The sequence below is a fragment of the Mchenga conophoros genome, linkage group LG5 (assembly GCF_057382185.1).
Source record: "Mchenga conophoros isolate Kocher_MC1m ecotype Shallow Benthic linkage group LG5, M_conophoros_male_GT1.1, whole genome shotgun sequence".
Classification (NCBI taxonomy): Eukaryota; Metazoa; Chordata; class Actinopteri; order Cichliformes; family Cichlidae; genus Mchenga; species Mchenga conophoros.
Genome location: NC_140530.1, coordinates 4,021,087 through 4,047,548, shown reverse-complemented (window position 1 = coordinate 4,047,548; position 26,462 = coordinate 4,021,087). Strand labels below are relative to the sequence as shown.

The window sequence follows — 26,462 nt, the reverse complement described above, 5'->3', positions numbered from 1 at the left end:
TCATCCCCACTATCCCCTGCATCTGGATAATGTAGTGGTAAGTCTAGACACCTTTGGAGTGAGAGTCGCAAGTTCGTTTTCCCCACCTGGTATCCAGTAAGGGTCCTGGCTAGACCCCCCCCCCCCCCCCCCCCCCAATGCTAAAGCCAAGTCCTGGAATGGCGCGGCTATGTCTACAGCCTGTCTGCAGCTCGGACACAAGCATTTCACTACATGTTGTACTCTGTATGAATGTGTATGTGACAAAGGTTGTTTGTTTGTTTGTTTTAAAGCAAGAGCTGGAAAGATGTTGACCTGTTAAGTTCTCTTAACAAAGAAATCCAATAAGCCCACAGTGGTAAAGAAAAAAACAAGCTCATGTCACCCAGTTAAACTCAAAGACATGTTACAAAGTCCTATATCATTCATGTTCAACCCTCATGAACTTAGGCACACGCTAACTGTCGATTTTTATTTTGACTAAAGATTTCAGGTCAGCTGTTTGAGGTGATGTCTTCCTAAACAGTTCATTATCTTTTTGGTTCACCCCGATGTGCAAACCTGACAGTGCACTCTCTGGTATTGTGAGGAGGTATTTCTGCTGCTGATGAAGCCACAGCACTCCAGATGGTGGTAAAACCTGCAAAACAACAGTGGAGGCCTCACATTGCATCACTCGGGACTCTGTATTTGATCAGGTGAATAGACTGCAGATCATACCTGTTTAAACGCAGCTCCTTGTCTATTTCCTCCAGAGTCTTCCCTTTTGTCTCTGGTAGCATGAAGTAGAAGAACACTGCAGCTGCCACAGCAGTCAGCCCATACACAAGAAACATCCCTGACAGGCCAATCATATCTGCAGAATTAAAACACATTTCTTTTTGCTACCATGTTCAAAAACATATTTACACTGTGGGTCTTGATATGTTTTTACTTTGTGTGTTGGGTTCTAGGTCAATGACATACAATTAGGGCCATACGTTTTGAATAATGAAAATAAATAAAGAAAAACAAATTTGCTTCTGTAAATCACAACAGTGGATTTTAAATCAAACAAGTAATCTTAACTGTTAAACTTTGAGCTTTTAAAAAAAATCTGCATTTATAGATTTTATATTTTGCATTTTTTGGTTATTCATTATCAAAAAAATATTAAACTATTTTGTGCAACGCATTTAACTTCAAACTGGAGAGCTTTTATTTTGGTATACCATTAACTTCATGTAAATTGTCCTTCTGCACAGGAGATCCAGCTCATTACATTTCATGCTGAACTTTTAGGGTCAAGGTTGGGTTCATTTAAAAGTCAACATTATAGCTATCGTACTTTTAAAAAAAGGAGAAACAAAAAGTATAATTCTCCATATTTCACACTTTCAGACTTGTTTCCATTCAGTTATAAACAAGTCACTCTGAATTTTCACATAATTAACAGTTAACAAGCTTTCAAGCAGCTTTCAACTTTTATATGCCAGCATGACACCGATCACAAATTCCCATCTCAAGAAGCACAAATAATTGTAGTATTTGAGTATTATCCACAGCCAGAAGCAAAGCTGATAAAAACTGGAGGTGGGAATGAGAGAGTAACTTGCTTTAAATACTACCCATGATAACAGTGGTATCTTGATGCATGCTCAATCATCCAGGTAAGTAAATCCCAAAAAGGTTGATTCTGTTCATCTGGACGTAGCGTTTTCAGTGGGAGAGACGTTTTGTCACTCATCCAAGTGACTTCTTCAGTCTTCTGACTGCAGGTTTTGCCATTCTTATAAACAGTACCTTTGCACAATGACTGAAACCAGCACTACTAATGAACAATGGGCTGTGAGGTCAGTTCCTTGATCATTAATGATGTAAGAACATCACATCAAGAAGGCCCTGAGTAAACGTGGTTATCCTTGCTGGACATTTGTTAAACCTGGGAAGGCACCTAAAGAAAGCTCCAACCGATCCAGGAAAGAAGGACAACCACTGCCTCCTGTGTCAGGAGTATTGGAACAGTTGAGATGCATTTTTTCTAAACACTGCGTCTCTGTGGCTTTTAAGCTAAGGACCATGGTCTTAGACTTGGAGATGCTAATTCTCATCCCAAGCCACTTCACATACAAGTTATAAACAGAACTGTTAACAAAGGACAGCCCTGGCAGAGTCCAACTCCCACCAGTAATGAGTCTGACTTAGCAAGTCGAGCCATTTGTCAGGGTGGGATCACCACTGGTAGCTTAATGTTAGCAGTTAATGTTAATGTTAGCGTGTTGCTTTTTCAGGCATTTAATGTGTTTGCAACAGTGGATCCTTGTCTTTTTGTACATTATATATGAGGTCATATGTATATTCACCACATAATACAATGTAATTACACTTTATTGTATCCAGTACTTTTATTTTAGGGTACGCACTAAATTGGATACAATACAGAGAAGTTTAGCATAAAATGTTAACGTTTCTCCAACGTTGTCTTCCCAGCAGTTTCACCGGATGGCCAGGATGCGCAAGGATGACACGCAAATTCGTGAAGCGTTCCACATTTTTGTGGGTGGCTGTAGCGCAGGAGGTAGAGCCGATCATCTACTGATTGGAAGGCTGGTGGTTCAATCCCTGGCCCTACTCTGCAAATATCCTTGTGCAAGATACTAACCCCAAGTTGCTCTCTGATGCATCAATCAGAGGCTGGGTGAATGTGGCATGTAGTTTAGAGCGCTTTGACTGAGCAGTCCATTTATCATGCATCATGAAATCAATAGATGTAATGAACTTTTTTTTTGGAAGCATTTTATTATTATAATTATTATGATTTTTTTATTCATTTATTTTTTTTCTGGTAAACTAAAGGTAAACATCTAGCTACTTTAAAACCTATAGTGCTATTGAAACTCCAAGACTCACCAATAACATTCAAAAAGGTGAAGGTGACCAGCAGATTTGCAGCCCAGTTGAAGCAGTTTGTGAATGCGAATGCTCTTCCTTTAACAGCAGCTGGAAATATTTCACTCAGGAGGAGCCATGTCACTGATCCAAAAAAAAAACAACAAAAAACGTTATGATAACCCACAGGTAAAAATTGTAATGGAGGTAAAGCTATGCTTGACAAATACACAGAAATTATTTAAGCTTTAAATCTATAAAGTAAATAATATTGAATAAATTTACACACTTGGTCCAAATCCAACAGAGTATGCACTGACAGTACCCATCATACACAGGAGGATGATCCAGTTGATCACTTTGCCGTGGACTTTAGTAAAAGTTTGTGGAGTGGGTTCCAAAGAAATGTGGCCGATTTTATCTTGTGTGGTGTTTTTAAAAAGAAAGTGGTTTCCAGCCAGAGACGTATCAAAAACAGAGTAATTGCCAACAGGTGAGTGACGTGCCCGTGTTTCGTTAACGTCAATGTTTTGAGCATTACAAGGTCTCATAGCGGTCACCTGCGAATGTCCACTGAAGAGTCCGATGGTTATTAGGCACAGAGCCATGACAGAGCAGCCTCCGATGAGCAGAGGCCTTCTGCCCACTCTGTCTGAAAACGCCATGGATATCAGAGTAGCAATCACTTTGACCAACCCCAACCCAACTGATGCCAACACTGCTGAGGAGTCACTCTGAAATCCCACTGTGTGGAAGATGGTGGAGGCATAAAACAGTACGTTTGGCTGGCCTGTGAACTGCTGAAAGAGAACTAATCCCAGCCCGATGACAGTCCGAGTCCTCATATTGTCCTGGCGCTTGAACAAGTAGAAAGTGCTGCGTTGAACCTTCTTATTTCTCTTGCTAGACTGCACTTTTGAGTCATCTGCTTCTTGGGCTTCAGTGCTGTCATTTTGAAAGCACTGACTCTGGTTGAAAGAATCCTTACTACTGGAAGGGAGTAAGCAGATGGACATGAGCTGTACCAGTGTTGGTACCACAGCTAGACCAAACATCCACTTCCACCCTCTTTTATAGCCAGACAGGATATAGTTAATGGCATAAGCTGACAGGATGCCCACAGTAATCCCAGCCTCATACAGTGTTACCAGGAAACCTCTGCGGTCTGGACTTACTACCTCAGACACAAAGAGGCAGCAGGACATGGAGGATACAGACATGGCAAAGCCTATTGTGATCCTTCCTATGACCAGTGCTAAGAATGAGTTGATGAGCAGAACCAGGCTGGCTGTCAGGATCATGACATTGCTGATGAGGATGGAGTTCCTGGAGCCATGACGGTCAATTAAGCAGCCGCCAATGATCGAGGCCAGCAAGGCTCCTATCAGCAAGGAGCTGACCAGCACCTCCTGCTGAATGCATGACAGCCTGAAATCAACCTTGAGCTGCAGTAAAGCACCCGATATGATGCCCAGCTCATAACCAAAGACAAGTCCGCCCAGAGTAGACACCACACTGGCCAATGGCGTGATAGGACAACCTGTGAGGAAAGAAAAATTAAGATGGTTAATTTTTAAAGTATAAAAGAAAATGTATTGCCTCCCAAATAATCTCAGTTGTAAGGAATTACACAGAAGAAAACTACTGAACGGTTATAAGATTTGAATCCATTCATTTTATGTTATTTGTGGTAAACTGAATTGGAAACATTCTTTTTCTTTGTGTTTGTTGGGTTAGCGTCTAGAAATAAAGATGGAACTTGAAACAGCTTGGTTTGATGCATACTTAGATGATGTTATTTGGACAAAACCTTAAATCCTTCAGATGTCAGGAGTTAGTTTACAACTTACTAAACTCCTGACATCATCAGCAAGTGGTACTACAACTTCATCTTGCTGATCACGTTAGAACAACAGGTGCATTTTAGCTTTAGAAAGTACCCTAATAAATGAGCCACATTGGTCACTGTGATCAGCCTGTGGTTCTCTGATGTTCAGAATCTATTGATTGAAATGCAAATGAGGCAGAAAAAGATGAAGATGTAAGCTGCTGGAGTTCAGTCTTCCCTTGATAGTCATTTAATTTTCACCTTTGCACCTTTGAGTAATTAAAGATGTTGTGCTGTTCAATAACCATGTTCTGAATGTAGATTCAGGGCTTCAGTGTGAAATGTGAGCTATCAGCAGCTAGAACAATCAAGCAAGCATTTGCACTGGCGGATCACATTAGTCAACACTAATGCATTTCACACAATATTTACACCAATTTACTTTATGTCACAGTAAAAATCAGCATTTGATTGTGGTAAACTGATTTACATAAAATTACTTACTCATTGCTTCTGTCTTGTTATGTGCACATTTAAGCCAGACCATGCAGCTCTAAATCCATCTTTCAGAAGACATTCACTGTAGAGTATATGGGAAACAATAAAAAGATCATCTCCATTTCGTGTACTGTCCTCCTGCTCTGGCACCAACAGGAAGCCCTGCTGACAGAAAATCAAAGGAAGCCCATCAGAGCCTGTAGCAGCACCGCTGCCATGACAACACTTTTGTTGATTACAATGATTTCATTAGGGAGTCCATGCAAAGAAGGTATAAAAAGAATGAAATAAAACATGTCTGTGTAGAAAGCAGTTAGCTCGTCAAAGTATAATTGTGTGGATGCTTTAAGCATCCACACTATTGAGTTCCTGTTTCTCTTTATTCTTTATACTTTATTATTATTATTATTCCAGTTGCTTCCGTACACTTTTTGGCACTTAACTACTTCCACAATTTTCAGCCGATTTTCACCGTTCAAATTTTAAACTATTCTGCTATTTTTGCTCTTTCTAGCTATGATTTTTGCTATTTTTAACTATTATACTTTTTAAAATATTCCACTTTTTTCCTTTAATTTGTCCCATTGAAATGAATGGGAAACTTCTGCAATTCTGCTAAAATTTGCTTGTTTTTGAAACTTAACTACTTCCTCATATTTTCACCTAGAACAACCATTCAAACTTTAAAATGTTCATAAATTATTGGGCTATTCAGGTATGATTCAGCTTTTTGAAATCTTTTACTGTTTTACTTTTATGCCTCTTAAAGTTTTGAGTTGCAAAATTGTGATTTTTCACAAAATACATGCGTTGTTATGGTTGCTATGCTCTTGGCTTCCAGTGTGTCACTGAAGGTTTTGCAGTCTTCTCTTCATGTCCGAACAACTGTTTGCTACTTGCTCAATTTTCACTCAACTTCCACAAATTATACATCAAAACGTAGGTATTTTTGCTGGCTTTCAGGAAATGTCACCATCATTGTTGTGGGATTTATAGAATTTTGGCAAATCTCCTCAGACTAACACAAGGTCAGAAAACTCTCCATATAAAGTCAATGGAGAGTTTGTTCAAAATCACCGCTGCATTTCTGTAATGAGAGGCATATTCGAATCGTCATATCTCCTTAACGAAGCAAAGTTAAGACATGAGGCTTGTCCCGGTATATCTTCAGACACTCGTGACGCTCACAATTCAAGAATTTCTTTCTCACCTATTACCGTTCTGAAATGAGTTGGACTTGTTTGAGGGTAGGAAATTTGTCCTTCGCTCAGATTTCTTCAGATTTCAAACCCTGGAAATGAACCACTTTTTTCTCTCGTCATAACTTTTTGTTGGATTTCCACAGAGACCTGAAAATTTCCATGATTGTTCACCAAAGCCTGCTGTCTCTTACGGTGAAAGAATGATATCGATACTCCAAATAGATTTAGAGTTAGAAAGCGTTGTTTGAGGGCAAGTCAAGGCAGTTTTTGCTTCGCTCTGCTCAGTTATGGTGCATTAGAAGTCAAATATCTTTAATAATTCATATTTTAATGATAAATTGTTAACACTGGAAGATTCCCCCATCTCTTCTGAACAAAACGGTGTAAGAATGACCGCTCTAGCCCCTACGGTTAGGAAATTATGGTCATTTGTATGAGGGGAGTCGTCACTATGAGAAATAGGCTGCAATAATCCTGTGCCTCTCTGTCCTGCGTGTGTAAAAAGATGCACCTGTTTTGGCGGGAAAACGTAAACAGCCACTCTGATTGGTGGATTTAAATTCGGCAGCTCTCTCCCTCTGTGTGTGTGTGTGTGTGTGTGTGTGTGTGTGTGTGTTTGTTTAGTGGGAGAGAGAGGACCCTGCCCTTATTTGGCAGCATGTCATTGTAGGATTTAAATTGAATATAGTTAGACTGGTTGACTGGATTAGAGCCTGTGTTTGTGTGTCCCTCTGTGCATTTGTGTTTCAATATGCCTCCATATTTGTAATTTTGTAAGTTATTACTATTCTGCTAAATCATACTATTTCTGCTTTTCATAAGATTTGTGCCTAATATAGTATTTCTGCTAAATTATAGTATTTATTCTTTTTATAGGATTTGTGCCTAACATAGTATTTCTGCTAAATTATAGTATTTCTGCTTTTTATACTATTTGTGCCTAATATAGTATTTCTGCTTTTTATAAGATTTGTGCCTAATATAGTATTTCTGCTTTTTATAGGATTTGTGCCTAATATAGTATTTCTGCTAAATTACAGTATTTCTGCTTTTTATACTATTTGTGCTAAAACATACTATTTCTACTAAATGTAGTATTTATGCTTAATCATACTAGTTCTGCTTTTTATGGGATTTGTGCCTAATATAGTATTTCTGCTTTTTATAGGATTTTTGCTCAAACATAGTATTTCTACTAAATGTAGTGTTTATGCTTAATCATCCTATTTCTGCTTTTTATAGGATTTGTGCTTAATATAGTATTTCTGCTAAATTATAGTATTTCTGCTTTTTATAGTATTTGTGCTAAAACATAGTATTTCTACTAAATGTAGTATTTATGCTTAATCATACTATTTCTATATATTTCTGCCAGGTCCCCAGGCAGCCAATCCTCTGTGAGGACTTAGACATTCAAATTTTCAAATCAGGGCCTGCACGGTTTCCCAGCCAATCATATATGTGTCCTGAGGCATTCAAATTTGCATATTGGGGCCTTCATGGCTTCTAAGCCAGCCAATCATATCTGAGGGCTGAGGAATTCAAATCCACAAATCAGGGCCTGCACGGCTTCCCAGGCAGCCAATCATATATGTGGCCTCAGGCATTCAAATTTGCATATTGGGGGAATTCGTGGCTTCTAAGTCAACAAGTCATCCATGTCGTATATCTCTAAAAATTCACATTTTAATGATAAATTGTTAACACTGGAAGATTCCCCCATCTCTTCTGAACAAAACGGTGTAAGAATGACCGCTCTAGCCCCTACGGTTAGGAAATTATGGTCATTTGTTTGAGGGGAGTCCTCACTATGAGAAATAGGCTGCAATAATCCTGTGCCTCTCTCTGTTGCGTGTGTAAAAAGATGCACCTGTTTTGGCGGGAAAAAGTACACAGGCTCTCTGATTGGTGGATTCAAATTCAGCAGCTCCCAGGCTGACCTAGAAACTTACTTCTCTCTCCCTGTGCATTTTTATGCTGATTTTTTCATTTAACAAGTATATTTGAGGGACCCTCAGCATGTTCAGCATTTTTTCAGCTGTCCATTTTGCTTTTCCAATTTTTCTGTTTAACTTATTACTATTGTGCTAAATCATACTATTTCTGCTATTTCATAAGATTTGTGCTTAATATAGTATTTCTGCTTTTAATAGGATTTGTGCTTAATATAGTATTTCTGCTTTTTATAGAATTTGTGCTTAATATAGTATTTCTGCTTTTTATATGATTTGTGCTTAATATGGTATTTCTGCTAAATTATAGTATTTCTGCTTTTTATAGGATTTGTGCTAAAACATAGTATTTCTACTAAATGTAGTATTTATGCTTAATCATACTATTTCTATATATTTCTGCCAGGTCCCCAGGCAGCCAATCCTCTGTGAGGACTGAGACATTCAAATTTTCAAATCAGGGCCTGCACGGTTTCCCAGCCAATCATATAAGTGTCCTGAGGCATTCAAATTTGCATATTGGGGCCTTCATGGCTTCTAAGCCAGCCAATCATATATGTGGCCTCAGCCATTCAAATTTGCATATTGGGGAATTCATGGCTTCTAAGTCAACAAGTCATCCATGTCATATATCTCTAAAAATTCATATTTTAATGATAAATTGTCAACACTTGAAGATTCCCCCATCACTTCTGAACAAAACGGTGTAAGAATGACCGTTCTAGCCTCTACGGTTAGGAAATTATGGTCATTTGTTTGAGGTGAGTCGTCATTATGAGAAATAGACTGCAAAAATCCTGTGCCTCTCTGTGCTGCGTGTGTAAACAGAAGCACCTGTTTTGGAGGGAAAAAGTGCACAGGCTCTCTGATTGGTGGATTCAAATTCAGCTGCTCCCAGGCTGACCTAGAAACTTACTTCTCTCTCCCTGTGTGTGTGTGTGTGTGAGTGTGTGAGAGAGAGAGAGAGAGAGAGAGAGAGAGAGAGAGAGAGAGAGAGAGAGAGAGGCTTTTAATCGGATGATCTCATTCTAAGATTCAAATTCAATATATTTAGACTGGGTGACTGGGTGACTGTGTGTTTCCTTATGTGTACATATTTGTGATTGTGTGGCTGTTATAGATTTTTTTGCCAATTTTTTTCATTTAACAAGTATATTTGAGGGACCCTCAGCATGTTCAGCATTTTTTCAGCTGTCCATTTTGCTTTTCCAATTTTTCTGTTTAACTTCTTACTATTGTGCTAAATCATACTATTTCTGCTATTTCATAAGATTTGTGCTTAATATAGTATTTCTGTTTTTTAAAGGATTTGTGCTTAATATAGTATTTCTGCTTTTTGTAGAATTTGTGCTTAATATAGTATTTCTGCTTTTTATAGAATTTGTGCTTAATATAGTATTTCTGCTTTTTATAGGATTTGTGCTTAATATAGTATTTCTGCTTTTTATAGGATTTGTGCTTAATATAGTATTTCTGCTAAATTATAGTATTTCTGCTTTTTATAGGATTTGTGCTAAAACATAGTATTTCTGCTAAATTATAGTATTTCTGCCAAATTATAATATTTGTGCTAAAACATAGTCTTAATTTAAAATTACAATATTCATAGTTCATCACAGTGTCTCTGGTAAATCACAATATTTCTGCTCTGTTGTACTATTTTTCTAAATCATAGTGTTTCTGTAATGTTTAAGTATTTTTGGCTAAATATATTCTTTCTGTTATCTTATACTATTTCTCCTAAATTCTTGTATTTTTGAGAAGTTATCATGTTTCTGGTAAGTTACAATATTTCTGCTAAATTCTGCTATGCTATTGTATTTCTGCCAAGTATTATGTTTCCTCTAAGATATTGCAGTTCTGCTAAGTTATTCCATTTTAGCAAACTTCTTTTGCTTCTGCAAAGTTTTTACAATTTCTGCAACTTTTCAGCTTTTTCAGCTACTTTTTGCATACAGCTTCAGCTTTAAGCATCCACACTGCATTTTCGCAGGAAATGCAAATTTTTCTAGTTCTGCTAGACATCCTGTCACCTGACAGTGACAAGGCAGTGGAGAATTTGATGTGTCGCTCTGAAATATCAAGAGGGAGAGGAACACCACTACTGTAGTTAAAAAGCACTTGTGTCTCTGCTTACTGACTCTGGAAGACATTAATTATCACCGACAAGCTTCAGTATTCATTAGCTGGAACACTGAACTGTCACCGAAACATCCAGACTTTCCTGACTGGTGGATGAGTCATTCAACAGTTCATTCACTGATCAATAACTTGGACAGTGCTCATAACTAACATACAAAAGACAACTATTCAACTTAACGCTTTAATTGACGTATGTTGGCAGAGTCGTCTGTCTTTTTGTGCTAGTGTCAGTCCAGGGTGTATAAGAGCCTTCTATGAGAATAACCTGACTAGTTTAACAGAGTAACTTTTCATCACTTTTCTTAAAACAATTAATTTTTTTGACAAACTTTTTTGTGTAAAAGGTGGATTAATTTAATCTTTCAATTTATTAAATATTTAAATATTTAAAATCTGCAAGTAGAATGATTTCACAAGTTTCTTTACAAAATTTGCTGTGCTTTTTCGATAGTAAGGCAGTAAATACGTTATACAACTATTATATTTGTTTCCGACTATTATTACAAAAATAATGATAATAATAATGATGATGATAATAATAGCAATCCACCTGGAATTAAATACGATGTTTAGAAATCTGTAGCACGGCTGGGGTTCACACTTAAAACCATGACAGTAAAAAGTAAAATATTTCCTGTTTAAAACACTTCAATAACATTTTTACTTATAGTTACGTAAATGCCACCATATTTACGTAAAATTCAAAATTCCGTAAAAATTCCTCTTCACAACTCTCTTGCAGCCTATTTTAACGCTCCAGCTTCTTCTGTTGTGGAGAAATGTAGCTCCATTATTCATCCCTCCCACTGTATTTCAGCAAGCACAGTGGACACGCACGCACACACACACACACACACACACACACAGGGCAATCCGCTGTGAATTTATATATTTTTGGGTAGGACAGAGAAATGGACTCACCTCTGGCAGCAGGAAACAATACACAAAAATGCTCCTGGAAAACCTCTGGCCCTCCAGGAAGTTGGGGCTACGTGGCAGCAGTGTCGGATTGCAAAGAAGAATTTCTTGGCCAAGTTTTGACGCCAGAGGTCGTCAGCTATGGAAGTTCCCCGGGAAGGTAATCCAGGCAGAGGATCTGCAAGCACCGCCCACAGCCGGCCAGAGCAGAGAGGAGGACCAGTCCGCTCGCTTTGTCACACACACACACACACACACACACACACACACACACACACACACACACACACACACACACACACACACACACACACACACAATAATGACGGAAAAAAACCCAAACCACATTTAACGTGTCTGTGAAAGTGACGTACTGAGTTATAGTTAACTATTTATTTTATAAGTAGCATAAAGAGCTGAAGAGTTAAAAAAAATACTCGTACTGCATTTTGCGCGTATTATTAACTGTGATATAATTACTGGTGATGATAGTGATATGTCAGTGCAGTAAACATAATATAGTATCACATAATCTGCAGTGCTGACACTGGAGGTTTCTAGAATAATTAAAGCTGTAGAATATATTCTTACATTTTAAAAAGAGATATGTAAGAAATCTATATACTGTATACACTGTAGGCTTGCCTTAATTAATTACACTATATTGTAGCTGAACAGAAATACTGTTTAACAACCTCTGTTTGTGTGTGCCTGCTATTTGTTCTGGTTTGGTAAACTGGAAATGGTGAAATTCTGCTCTTACTTCATATAATCGATTTAATTTTCAATGAAAATGTTGCGCTGATGGTACCTTAGAAATATGTGTTTAATATGGAATTCATACTGGTATCTGTATCTGAAGTTCAATAGCAGGACCACACCCCACAAATCCCCCTTCCAGTGGTGTGTCTATCAACGCCGACTTCCTGCCACACAAAAGTTTATCATTGTTTTCATGCCCCTCTCCTCCTCTCCTCCTATTTGCCATCCCCTTTTAAATTTATCAAGATCTGGCAGGCCAGGAAGGTGCCATTTGTCTTCAGCCTGCCAATGGATTATTTTTTTGGACAGAATGTACTGTAGAATTATTTTTTTAATGGTTTTGTAGGAGTCTTCCAAAGTATATATAAAGAAGACAATTTGATCTCAAATTTCTAGAAATGAGCTTCACCACCCTCCATGTTGAAACTACTGTGATGTTGAAACTACTGTGGGCAGCTATTTTTTTTTTTGTCTAAACAAATTTTAAAACCTGTTTTAAGTTTAAAAAATTTTTTTGTTTTCCTTTGAAAATTCTATCAATGTCTTTTCTTTTTCATAATCCTCTCAGAAATAGATTCAGGGATCTTTGAGTTACTTAAAGAAAAAGAAAAGAAAAGTGATATAGCAAAGCCACAGGATTTACAAATTCTACTTTATCCTTAATTTGCTGAACAGTTTTTCATCCTGACCCCATCTTGTATTTTGTCAGTAATGGCAAATAACTCGGAGTGGTTATCAGGTGCCAGGAGTAAAGCTGTTAAATAAAATCATCCTCACCAAACATGACTGCGACAAAGCAATAAAAACAAAAAACCCCACACCCGCTCAGAACTGGGATTGAAGGGTTTAGGTAAGCAGCAGAATGGCCGACGGCTGTCTTCAATTTGAAAATGCTGATATGGATGTAACAGGTTGTATCAATGCAAGCTACACTTAAAATGTTAATACTATTATTACTGCTGGGTCTTGACATTATAAAGTGCCTTTAGGCGACTGTTGTTATGATTTGACACTATATAAATGAATCGAATTGAATGAATACACTAACTGGCCACTTTATTAGGTACACCGTGTTGTACCGCCTTTCCCCTCAGAACTGCCTTAGTTTTCAAAGGCATTGTTTTTGCAAGGTGGTGAAAACATTCTTTGGGGAGTTTGGTCCATGTTGACATGCTGCCATCACACAGCTCCTGCAGATTTGTCAGCTCCATGATTTGAATCACATTCAAAAGGTGGTCTATTGCATTAATAGTAACAATGAAGGCCTCTTTATGTACAGTGAACCCGAGTCATGTTCAAGAAGCCGGTTTTAGATGGCGTGAACTTTGTGAGTCATAGGTTATTTGTGTATATTTTGTGTATTATTTGTGTGTATGTGCTCTACATCGAAAACGTTTCTCTGTATTTATGTGTAGGTATTTTTGTGGTCGCTAGGTGGCAGACGTAAAAAAAGAGCACGGAGGAGGAGGAAGTAAACATGGCGCGGGAGAGCAACATGGCGGTCCCTGAGTTCCTCAGGCAAGCAGAGTTGTTGAAGCAAGGGGCAGAAGCCCGGGTGTACCGGGCCGAGTTTCTGGGAACGCCAACAATAGTGAAGGAAAGGTTCCCTAAACGCTACAGACACCCAGCCTTAGACGAAAAGCTGACACACCGCAGGACCGTGCAGGAGGTCCGCGCCATATTACGGTGTCGGAGAGCAGGCAAGTCCTCCGCTGGTGGAGGTGATCCAATTAGCACCACCCTAAGGTGGTTTAAGAATGTTTGTAGCCAACTAACCCACTGGATAGACTGTTGGCTTTGCTGGTCGTGAGTCAATGATTACGCCAGATTGACTTTTCAGCTAAATTGCGTTTATTATCTGAACAACAGACGATATTCAGTCTGCAGAGACGTACACAGCAGCGGTTCTATCTTGTTGGAAGCTTCAGATCTGTGAATATTTATACTTGCACGATGATTTAGTTTTCTGGTTTGTGACCAAATGATTAAGCAGCCAACAACAAAGTGGAATGTGTTTATTCCTTTGCTCGTTTCATTCAAATGCAAGAAAGTGATCCCTACATAACTCATAGTTGGTATATGTTGTGTACAAACCCCTTCTTCTCCACAAGGGGGCACAATAGATGAGCAAATGCTTCCACAGATGTTTAGTCACAGCTTCTGCATAAAGTCAGCTTCATGAAAAATTACAAATTCAACCCTTCTCACATTTTATCTCTTATGTTTTGTTGTGCATTCTCAACTTCTGTGTTATCTATTCAACATGGATCTGAACATTTTCTCTAAAATCTGCTCCGCCCACACTGAAACATCTTTTAGCCACACACAAACCTTAATCGATAATTGAATGGTATTGTAGTCACACAAAGTTTGTAAAATCAGACTTTTTCTTCTTCACAGGAATATCTGCCCCTGTAGTCTACTTTGTGGACTATACCTGCCACTGTATCTTCCTGGAGGACATTGTGGGTTCCTCAACTGTGCGTGACTATATTGCATCTGCTCAACAGTCTGACTCCTGCAAGGAGCTGAAGTTGCAGAGGCTGGCCGAGCGCGTGGGGCAGGTCCTGGCTAAAATGCACGATGAAGATGTCATCCACGGAGACCTGACCACCTCCAACATGCTGCTGAGACCCAGCCCAGAGGGAGGAGAATCCGACCTGGTCCTCATAGATTTTGGTCTGAGTTACATCTCTGCTCTGCCCGAGGATAAGGGTGTGGACTTGTATGTGCTGGAGAAAGCCTTCCTCAGTACCCACCCCAACACAGAGGAACTGTTTGAGAAGCTGCTGAAAAGCTACACAGCGTCATCCAAGAAGTCATCAGCTGTCATTAAAAAGCTTGACGAGGTTCGGTTGAGGGGAAGGAAGAGGTCAATGGTGGGGTGAAGATACTCCCCATGTGTGTACAGGGGCAGACTTGTGGAATTTCATAACGCTGAAATTAAGACACTGTTGTGCACAGTCTGTAAATTAACATTATGCAAAAATTGTAATTGAATATAACAATATTTCTAATAAATGGGGCCTCAGATCTTGCAGTTTATGTGGTGATTTATATAAAAGCACCTAAGGTACTGCTCAGTATCCTCAAGGTTTGAGGGTCAGGCTCCCAGGTAGAGGACCCAAGCTTGAAGGATAGACTGCCCGTAGGGGCGAAAGGGAATTGAGACATACATAGATAGATATGTGTGTATATATATCAAGTAGTTTGTGTTCCATGAAAAATGGAACCGGTAAACTGAATTTATGAACACACACACAAGTGGATCAATTTAGTATTAAGAACTTTATAAAACTACTGCATTCCTTTTGACATGAGCACTGATAAGCTGAAGCAGTCATGCAGGATTTTAAAGACGGCAGAAATGAGTGTTTCCTCAATCACGGAGAAGGTTACTTGTAGAGAACAGTCAGCTATTCAAGTGTCAGTTTTAATTATATAGCAGCAAATTCCAACAACGGTTGCCTCAAGGAGCTTTATATTGTAAGGTAAAGACCTTACAGCAGTACAGTGAACATGTTGGATGCAGAACAAACTTTGGAATAGAAATTACCAGAAATTTTCACGAGTACCAATTTGTAATGGTTAGACCAAACCAGAACTTACTGGTGACGACATACGTACAGGGTTTTGGGTTTAAATTTCATGGTTGGCTGGAGCCTTTGTGGATAGTGTTTGCAGATTCTCCTTGTGCCTCTTTGGTTTTCTTCTGCAGTTAAAATTCTGAGTCTGAATGGCACTAGAAGTCAGGTAGGCAGGTCAAAGTCCAAGAGGAGGTGCACTATGACTGATAAGCAGACACTTAAGGTGAATGTTTAGCCACCACAACCATGCTTAATAACACAGGATTTGTAACGCACCACGTGATCTTCAGTTAGCTGTGTTTGAATTGTGCGAACACACCCAAGTAAAAACGAATGTGTCACATGTTGCTTTCATTTTTAATTTACAGTGACGGTAACATCTGAGACCCCATGGATCAGCAGCGTATTACAAACATGACGATTAAACTCATGGTTCTTGCCTTGTACTGTAAAGGTGAGTGTTTGTCAGTGTTCCGGCTTGTAAATGACAGCTCTGTCCTTTTCGTTCTCAAAGTCTACATGACTCCTTCCAGGTTCCTTGGCTGAGATCACCAGAGAGCTCAGTGTCTTAGTGGGCAATGAGGTAACGCTCAGCTGCATGTTCGACACACCGCATAAGCTAGTGGAGTGGAGTGCTCTTAGTATTGAATGGAACATGGTGGACAAACACGCAAAGAAGAGCATGGTGTACACGCTGGAAGATGGAAGAGCTCATGTGTACAAAGAAGGCTCTGTGGTGAATGAAACGTGCCTGCGTCAGAGTGATGCGTCGCTGCAGCTTCATAATGTCACTGTAGGAGATGAAGGACTGTACACCTGCAGAGTCATCAACCCTCTGATCTACACAGAGTCCACTGCTCTGAAAGTGCTCGGTACGCCTGAGAGTTATATGGGCCAAGAAAGCCACAGTGTTTATCTAGCTTAATAATACAAAAAAGGAGGAACTTTAACGTGAAGTTGCAGGTAATTTAAAAATTGACATTTCAGATGTCAGCGAGCTTCACCAAACAGACAAGCTGCAGGTTATTTTTTGTTTAAGACATCACGCTGCATGAAATTTATGCATGCATGAATTTATTCTCAAAGTTTAAACAAGGTGACCCTGTGGAACAGGCTGAACTATAAAAAGGTAGTATTCTCATAAGATTTACAGTAATATATATATATATATATGTGTGTGTGCACAAACAGTTGCCTGCAAACCTAAATGAACTGTCTCAAAGTTGTAAAAATTCCAGCGTGCAGCTTATCAGCAGCACGGTATGGAGATCTGCCAGTTGTGTTTGCTGCTGGAAGATCCCACTAGTGCTCTACAGAGCTTCCATGTTAAGCTTTGATAAATGAAAATAACAAACTTGGGCTGTACTGAATCCTGTACAGTGGTCATTCGTTACATAAGCGATGGATGGGTGCAGCTAAAGGTGGTTTTGCATCTTGGCTTAGTTTTTGTTAAATAAATAATGGCGTAACATGCCATGTTAATCTGTGATTGTCTTTACTGGATATTTTTATTATGCCTATAAAACCTTAGCATTGAACGAGGGTGTACTTTCTTTTTAAGAAAATTACCCAACTGCTCACTTGATTAATAATAAATGTGTTACTGAGGACTTTATGGTCTTCATAGCTTCAAGACCAAGATGCACAAAACAATTAGTGACATTATATCCATTTTTGTGCAAATTGTCGAATTCAAGCACAATCATTTTAAATAATTTTAATGATAACAATGTAATATCTGTTTCTGAACCGTACACCTTCAGCTCTGCCTTCAGTGTTGCTCCCAGAAAAGGCAACAGTGAGAGAAGGACAGGAGAAAACCATACAGTGTGATGTAACAGGTTTCTACCCAGAGAAAGTGGCTGTGACGTGGCTGATCCAAAATGGCACCCAGACCATCCATGCAGGGTTGGGCCAACTGTCCCGTGTATGCAATGAGCTGGCTGTACACAATCCAGATGGCACCTACAGCATTCGTAGTGGCATCACGCTGCACTCCTCAGTTCTAAGGGGTGGAGAAATACATGTCATCTGCCAAGTTGAGCACCAGACCTACAATGGTCTGTACAACCGATCTGTAACACTGGCTGTTCAAGGTGGGATTTTATTCATTTATTCTTTGGATCGCTTGATTTCATAGATACATAGTGGTATACTGTAGCGCAGGTAATCAGAAGATTGATAGTTTGATCCCTGGCTGCTCCAGTCTGCATGGCAAAGTATCCTTGGACAAGAACCAAAAGTTGCTCATTGGCGTATGAGTGCGTGTGAATGTTAGACAGGAAGCACAAAAAAGCAAAGTACAAAGCAAAAGCGCCTGTAGTTCACTTGAGTTTTCCAGTAGAGAAGAAAAGCACCATATAAGAACCATTCCATTTAATATTTACTATGTTACTTTCATGTGCTTTTCCTTCAGCTCCATCAGAGCCGCTTCACAGTACAGCCACTGTGATAGCTGTTACAAGTGCAATAACTTTGCTACTGGTCACCTGTGTTACTGGAGGATCTTTATATCTCTACAGATATTTTTACAAAGGTATGTATCAACACAAGCACATTTCTTTTGTTAAATTTTGATAATTTGCTTTGCTTGGTCTTATTTGAATGCGATAATGTCAGATGTTCACATTAAAGATGTCTACAGATTTAACAAATTTGGCAACTATGTGTAAATTAAGGGAAAAACTACAGCTTAAGTTGTAAGCCTAATCTTAAAAGTAGAGAGGGTGTTCTTTCCCAAATCCAAACTGGAAGCTGGTTTCACAGAAGAGAGGCCTGAAAGCCTCCTGTTCTACCCCTCCCATTCTACTTTCAAATACTTTAGGAACCACAAGTAAGCCCGCAGTCTGAAAGTGAATTACTTTGTTGGGGTGATACGATACTATGAAGCCTTTAAGATAAAACAGAGCCTGATTATTCAAGACCTTCTATCTGATGAGAAGGATTTTAAATTCAATTCTGTATTTAGGGAGCCTTTTTTATCCCTTTATTACCATCCCTTTAAAGTTTTACCTAGATATCATAAAGTTTGTTTGATTTTGAAAAAGTTTGATTTCATTAAAATGAAAAGAAAATGCTGCTATTTCTCTTCACAGTTCCATTTAATGTTTCGGAAATCAGTCAGCCCAACATCATATACGCTCAGGTACCCACAGAACTGAAGTGCACCATTCAGGGAGCCACAAGGTGGGAGCTCAAAGTGAAATGGTTTAAACAAAGAACCAGTCCAGACTCAGTGATTCAGTCAGAGTCAGGTTCTTCAGATTCCCTGCTGGAGACTGAGGATCTCAGCGAACGGGCTAGTCTGCAGTCAGATGGCAAAAATCACACATCTCTCCTGCCTGTATTTCTGACTGTTACTGAAGACCAAACCAAATACCAGTGTGTAGTGTGGTGCAAGGACAGGAGCTTCAGAAGGGAGACCACAGTCAAGGTTAAAGGTGAGTAGTTTTGGCTTTGGGAGCAGATTATCAGACAGGGCACTCTGAGAATTCAGCTCAGTGGGGAAATCCTCAGCCCGGTTTCATAAGAAAACATGTTCATGTGCACACAAACTGTTACGTTTTATGTGAGTGTGAGCATGGATTTGTAATTAAAGTTCTTTTAATAGGGAGGATATTTCATGACAGAAGCATGATGTTTCAGAGAAACACAAAGTATCACACTGAGAAAAGAAAGCTATTCTTCCCAAACCACAATCTTTTTCTAATTATAAGTTTTTAATCCCTAACCTCAAACAAGCTGTTTGAAAATCTGTGATGTGTATGACTTGAAATTGTCGTACACAGCACAGTGGCAAAAGTTTTTAACTCCGCCCCCAATTCCTCTTATCACTAAAATGCAACCTTTAAAAGTGGGAAATATTCAATATGTGCAAATGGACATGAACTGGTACAGAAAAAAAACTATAAAATTTGTTTCCAGGAACAAATAACAATAGATTAAAGATTAAATATTACAACTATTTCGAGAAATGTCATGAGACTGTGTTGGAATCCCATAATGCCATGCATCCTAACTAAAAGTTTAACTGGAGAAACACGTGACCCAATCCACGTGTACCAGTAAGTGCAGTAGGCATATTTAATCCTATTTATAGAAAAGAAGTAATGATTGTGTTGAAATTCTATTTATCTATATTACATTATATAATTAAGTTCTGTACCATAATTTATATACATATAGTATATATAGCTATATACCAGACTAGGAGGCACAGTGGCTTGGTTCAAATGCACTGGCTGTGGCCTCTGTAGAGTTTGCATGTTCTCTATACATGTGCTGGGTTTTCTCCAGGTTCTCTGGCTTCTTCCCACAGTCCCACATGTCCCCAAAGACATGCAGTTATTGGGGTTAGTTGGTGAATCTAAACTGCCCATAGGCGTGAATGTGAGTATAAATGTTTGTCTGTCTCTCTGTGTTAGCCAGAGACAAATGAAATGAAATAGGAAGTTTGCCAGATTTTGGGAAAATAAACACATGATCCTATTTTAAGTGGTGTCTACATATAAGGCGACATAATCGCACCAAACATCTTTGATTCATATATCCGATGACATCATTCCAAAAGTCCTCATCTTTGGCTTTTACTTCCCATGAGGTTAATGAAAGATTCAACGATAAAATTTATGCTAGATCTTCTTGTCACAACCCCAAAGGGGATTTGTAAGAAAGCACTAAATGTTTGTGTTACTGGAAACTTCTGTTTTTTTTTTTGTTTTGTTGTATTTAAATTAAACAATCTCATTTGGGGCTGCATGTCTTGCCAATCCTGAAAAAAACTACTTTCATTGTTATTTAACGACAATCATTTACAGTTTGGTCCAGATATATTAGAACACTAACACAAGTTTTGTTTTTTTACCTGTTTACTGTAGTTTGACAATGGACATTGAACATTATGTGTATCTCCAAAGGTTGATTCTGTTCATCTGGACGTAGCATTTTTTTGGGGGAGAAACGTTAAGATTAAGGAACTGACCTCCCAGCCCATTGTTCCTTCAGTGGGCTGGTTTCAGTCATTATGCAAATGTACTGTTTATAAGATTGGAAACCTGCAGTCAGCTGAGACTGAAGAAGTCACCTGGATGAGTGATGAAACGTTTCTCCCACAAAATGCTACGTCCAGATGAACAGAATCAACTTTTGGAGATTTACTTTCCTGGATGATTGAGCATGCATCAAAACAAAAGTAATTGGACAGTTCACTCAAAGTGCTACTTCACAGGCAGGTGTGGGCAATTCCTTTGTTATGTCATTATCAATTAAGTAGATAAAAGGCCAGGAGTTGATTTAAGGTTTGGTGCTTGCATTTGGAAGATTTTGCTGTGAACAGAAAACAGGTGGCCAGCTCCATGCCGTTGAAAAGAAGCCATCCTGAAGCTGAGAAAACAGAAAAAACCCACTCCTAATATTGGTACAATAAATTGAGTGGCAAAATCTACAGTTTGGTACATCCTGAGAAAGAAAGAAGCACTTGTGAACAGTGGTGGATGATTGCAGAATTATTTCCATGGCGATGAGAAACCCCTTCACAATAGCAATTAAGTAAACAACACTCTCCAGGGGGGAAGCATACCACATCATCTGTAAAACACAGCAGAGGCAGTGTGCATGGCTGTTAGTGGCACTGGGACACTAGTGTTTACTGATGATGTGACAGAGGATAGAAGCAGCCGAATGAATTCTGAGGTGTTCAGGGACATACTGTCTGCTTAAATCCAGCTAAATGGAGTCAAATTGATTGGGCAGTGTTTCATAATATGGATTTACAATGACCCAAACAAACAGCCAAATCAACTCAGGAGTTTATTAAAGCAAAGAAGTGGAATATTCTTGAATGGCCAAGTCACCTGATCTTAGCCCAACAGAGCATTTCACTTGCTGAAGACTAAACTTCAGACACAAAGGCTCACAAACAGACAGCAACTGAAAGCCGCTGCAGTAACAGCCTGGCAGAGCACTAAAAAGGAGGAAGCCCAACATCTGAGTTCATACATGAGTTCAAGACTTCAGGCTGTCATTGCCAGCAAAGGGTTTTCATACAAGTGTTAGAAATGAACATTTTATTTTCAGTTATTCAATCTGTCCTGTTGCTTTTGAGCATCTGTAATTAAGGGATTGTGTTAAGATTGCTTTGGTTCCTCACATTTTATTTTTATCTTTTTGTTCAACCCACTGAATTAAAGCTGCAGGTCTGCACTTTAACTCCATCTGAGTGGTTTCATTTCAAATCCGTTGCAGTAATGTACAGAACCACAATTAGAAAAAAGTTGTCCGTGTCCAAATATTTATGGACCTAACTGTATTTGTGGTATGACACAATCTTAGCTTTTTCTACCATTAGCATGTTTGACTACATAATTTAATTATAAAATTATGCCTGTTGACTGACTTCATTTTCTTCTCATGTACTCTCCTCCCACCACACACACATACTTCCAGTGGAACCATCTTTTCTTAAGATCTCCAGCATTCCTCAGATCCCAAAGGTGGAGAGGCTGCTGGTTCTCTGCTGTCGCGTGGAGAACTTTTACCCCCAGGACATCGACCTGGAATGGTACAGGAATGATGGGGAGAAGGTCCACCTCGTCACTCACTTTGGCCCCTTCTCTGACCAGAGCCGCCTCTACAATGTGTGGAGTAAGATCGAGCTCATCATGGCCATAGAGGATGAGAGGGCCATGTACACTTGCCGTGTTTACCACTCCAGCTTCCAAGCTCCGGGGTACAAGGATGTCTTTTACCACATCAACACTCAAGGTAGCAGCTTCAAATGTTTTAGATTAGATGAGATTAGATGAAACTTTATTAATCCCTCGGGTGGGTTCCTCCAGGAAATTCAGTTTCAGGGACAAAGGAGTTTTTAAGTCTGTTGGTTCTTGACTTTGGGAGAAGCAACCTGTCGCTGAACAGGCTCCTCTGGTTATTTATGACCGTGTGCAGAGGATGCCCAGCATTGTCCGTAATGTCCAGCAGTTTCTTTAATGTCCTTTTCTCTGCCACTGTCACCAGAGTGTCCAGCTTCATGCCGACCACAGAGCTAGCCTTCCTGATCAGTTTTTCCAGCCTGGATGAGTCCTTCTTTGCTGTGCTGCTCCCCCAGCACACCACAGCATAGAAAAGTACTCCAGCAAACACCAGCTGGTAAAACATCCTCAGGAGCTTCCTGGAGATGTTAAAAGACCTCAGCCTCTCTGATTAGATTAGCTGGTTAAGAAAATGTCCTGGTGATGATGTAGTATGCAAAGGTCTTGAGACACCCCCTCATTTCTTTATATCTTGCTAGGAAATGGGACCTAGATGCAGTGATTTATGAAACATGCAGACATAAATGGAAATATGTCTACAGTAAAAATACCACCATGCATAGCTCCCGATAGTTTTCCATGGTCATAATTCTATCAATTTTGACAACATCCCAAACACCACTAGTAGCCCCAAACATGACAGTCTCCACAATGTTTACAAATTTATTTCTCAAGGACATGATACTAATCCTATAGATAGTTTTAAGGCCTCCCACTTTTTCTTTTGTCCTCTTTCGTGTTTTGTAGTTTCCTCAAAGTTTTTAAGGACACGCTGAACCTTTCTGCTAAGATATGACAGCTAATGGAAATTTTTGTTGGTGTAAAAAGACTATAACTGTGTTATAGATTCAAAATTGAACTATAGAAATTGGAATAAATCAGGTGTGTGTGTCACAGGCTGAAAACGGTGCCTAAAGATACAATTTGTAATTGGTTTGTTGCTAAGTTTTCTGTTATATGTTCACACAGCACTGGTCAGAGATCAGTCTGAAAATGGTCAGAGGCATATAAGAGGTCCCTTTCTGGCATTAAATTGATTGCAATTTATGGTAAATCACAACCTGACCTTCAGAGTCAAAGGTAGCAGAGACCATGATGCTCTGGGAAGATAGACTAGTCAGTGTTAAAAAGGACTACTTTTCTATCAGCTATGATGACAGGTTTATGTTTCTTTTTGATGTGTTAAAAGAAACTGGAGTCAAATTCCCAAATGTCAGAAAATAAAACAAAGTGACTAAACTAGCTTTAGCTACTGATGATCTGTGAAACTGTACACTCATTGGCTAACAACTTGTCCTCCTCATCACATCTGGGGTTTTACAACCAGGATGGTGATGACAGAAGCTTTAAAATGGTACTTTAGAAAGTAGCGGGTCATGGTATCTTTTTTGTTGTCTATGCCTCACTATCCTAAATCTACTTACTATCCTAAATTTCAACCACATCTTATAGTTTTTTGGGTTTTTTGTTACCAGTAGGATACTTTAGACTTGTAATTAGCAATTTAATTATTTAAAATTTTACTTTGAATTACTACTTTATTTCCATTCCACAGTTTGCATTTTCTTTCTCATTGAAAATTATACAAACAAGAGTTATTCAAAATGATCCTTCAATATCAATATATCCATAATGCTTTACTACATGTGTTGCTTTGTTCAAACAGGAACCCCCCCTGATGTGATGTTCATCAACCACGAACCTCAGTGTCCTAAAGTGAATGAAGAGTGTACTTTGCACCTGCACATAAAAGACTTTTGTCCTGAGGAGGTGTTGGTGACATGGACTAAAGATGGAGACAAGGTTGTCTCTGGTGTCTTTAATACTCCCCCCAGCCTGAACGTCAACGGCCTGTACTCCATGTTCAGTTTCCTCAAACTCAATCCCACCAAGAATTACCAAGGCTGCACATTCAAATGCCAGGTGGTTCATAGTGCTCAGAAGGAGCCTGAGGAAAGGCTCTTCATATTTCCAAAACTCTGCCTGACAGACAGCTGTTGATGTCTAAACCTACTTTGGACCATTTCACATCTGGGGAGTAAATAATTTTAGTTTTAATTCTGCAGTTCTGCTGACTACAAAACTGTAAAACAGAAAACAAAAAAATTGAAATGCTTTAGTTTGATATCTGCAAATTTTATCCTGCCTGAATATCACTTTAGGTTAAACAGGCTGGGTTATCCACATTTAAGACTGCTATAAACCTTTTCTGACAATCTTAAAGACCACGTGATGCCCTCTGGATAATACAATAGCCATTTCATTATTATTTTTTGTTTTTATCACACACAATATTGTATTTCATATAGTTAACAGTGTCAGTTAACTATTAAGCCATTAAACTAACTCTTCTAAGGTGATGCTAGGCGCTCTACCTTCTAAGCTACCTGCAGAGTTAGTGCAGTCAGTGCACACGCTGCTTTGAATTTACTCTAAGTTTTGAGTAACCTTGGTTTCATTGCTATATGTTCCTATATGTATTCTAATTGCTGCATATTTTTTTGTTCTATTTTTTTGTGCAGAACATTTTTATTTGTATAGCAAACTGTAGTTTGTAGTTGCAAACAATTTCAAGTTTTGTTACAAAGATTGTTGAGAGAGGGACAATTGTTTTGTTGTTGTTTTCTATTAACAGAATTAAATGTTGAAACACAAGTAAGTGTGTTCTAATTCCTTAAAAATTATTATTTTAATTTCAATTTATAATTTGTGTATTCCAGTTACAGTGTCACAATGTCATTTTAATTAAGTGAAAATTTACATGATGTGATAAAGCAGGGGTAATCAATTACAAACCCAACAGGTCCGGTTACTAAGATTTCTTTCACAACAAGGTCCAGATCTCAAGTCTTTTTCATCCCATGGATTAGGGTTAAATCGAAACCATATATTTCCCTTTCATTATAGTAATATTTAAGTTTTTGTTCAAATTAGGACACATGAGTAACAGAGTGAACCTCAGGCCTTACTTGCAAATAATAAAAATATTCTTTTTCAATTTTAAAATTTCTATTTTCTGAATCAACTTTTTTCACCTTCAGTTGTCTGCTCCTCTCTATTTTGTGTCTGCAGTAAGCTAGGGTTTGATTGGCTTACCTAACTACGTAAACAGTAGGCGATTACTGTAGGGACTGGTTTACCTGCGACCATTGTTTTATGGTGTACTGATAAAACAGTGCTCTGGGTTTATGCATTACGGGCAAATTTTTTCTGTCACTGATTATTGGTCTGGACAGAACGAGCACTTCGTCTGGATCTGGACCAAGCTCTGCCATTTGGTGATATATGTGATAAAGCAACCCAACATTTAAAAAAAAGAAGAATTTTTTTTTTTAAAGGCGAAAATGTAGTAATGCTTTATTGAAGCAGTTTTATGTCATTATTATACTGCTGGCAAAGTAAAGCTAGTATTTTGCTGATTTCTTTTGTTTCGAGGTTCATAGCCATTTGATTTTATAAATTATTGGTTCAAAACAATTCTACTAAATCTACCAGGTTGGCTTTGTCAGTTTTATTTACCTTCTACCGTGAAATAACAGTACAAATAGAAGGCAACATTGCAGACATCAAGGGCAGCTAAAAGTCCCTGGGAATCCCACAGGCAAATGGCAACCACGAAGAAGCTGCTAGGAAAGTTGCAACCACGAAGTACCTGCAGAGGGTCAGGCAAGTCCTGAGGAGTCAGCTGAACGGTAAGAACAAGATCCGGGTTATCAACACCTACGCCCTGCCCGTGATCAGGTAAGGTAAAGCAGGGAAATGCCCTGTAACTTACTTTAAAACGAAATATGTTCCCTAAAACGGTGGACAGAGCTACAGACCCATGACACCCTGTGCAGTTAATAAAAGGACAGGTAATGTTCGTCGCTCACACAGTACACTCATTTGTTTCAGTTCATCAGTTGCCACAAGACAGC

General features: G+C 38.8%; 2 protein-coding genes, 1 pseudogene and 1 gene segment (V, D, J or C); 3 read left to right on the top strand and 1 right to left on the bottom strand.

Annotated features, from left to right (window-relative positions):
• Positions 1 to 146: 146 nt before the first annotated feature.
• On the bottom strand, positions 147 to 11,531 carry slc2a10 (solute carrier family 2 member 10). Of its 3 annotated transcripts, none has more exons than XM_085272837.1 (6): positions 11,391 to 11,531; positions 5,180 to 5,335; positions 3,137 to 4,387; positions 2,869 to 2,991; positions 700 to 835; positions 147 to 619 (listed from the first exon to the last, which is right to left on the bottom strand). In XM_085272837.1, exons 2-6 carry the CDS (start codon positions 5,220 to 5,222, stop codon positions 523 to 525), a joined length of 1,650 nt encoding a protein of 549 aa, XP_085128963.1. In that variant the 5' UTR covers positions 5,223 to 5,335; positions 11,391 to 11,531; the 3' UTR covers positions 147 to 522. The 3 variants fall into 3 exon arrangements, with proteins under 3 accessions (XP_085128963.1, XP_085128965.1, XP_085128964.1); XM_085272839.1 differs by having other exon boundaries at positions 5,180 to 5,255; XM_085272838.1 differs by lacking the exon at positions 11,391 to 11,531 and adding an exon at positions 11,164 to 11,193.
• On the top strand, positions 2,360 to 2,514 carry LOC146573597 (U6 spliceosomal RNA; annotated as a pseudogene).
• Positions 11,532 to 13,584: 2,053 nt separating the features above from the next.
• Positions 13,585 to 15,182, top strand: tp53rk (TP53 regulating kinase). The gene is made up of 2 exons (XM_085272843.1): positions 13,585 to 13,849; positions 14,550 to 15,182. The coding sequence occupies exons 1-2, from the start codon at positions 13,627 to 13,629 to the stop codon at positions 15,035 to 15,037; spliced, it is 711 nt and encodes a 236-aa protein (XP_085128969.1). The 5' UTR covers positions 13,585 to 13,626; the 3' UTR covers positions 15,038 to 15,182.
• A 610-nt stretch (positions 15,183 to 15,792) lies between these two features.
• LOC146573594 (uncharacterized) lies at positions 15,793 to 25,503 on the top strand. The segment is given in 7 exon segments: positions 15,793 to 16,190; positions 16,270 to 16,608; positions 17,500 to 17,832; positions 18,153 to 18,272; positions 18,832 to 19,176; positions 22,181 to 22,498; positions 24,212 to 25,503. Coding segments are annotated over 7 exon segments (1,854 nt in total).
• Positions 25,504 to 26,462: the final 959 nt, after the last annotated feature.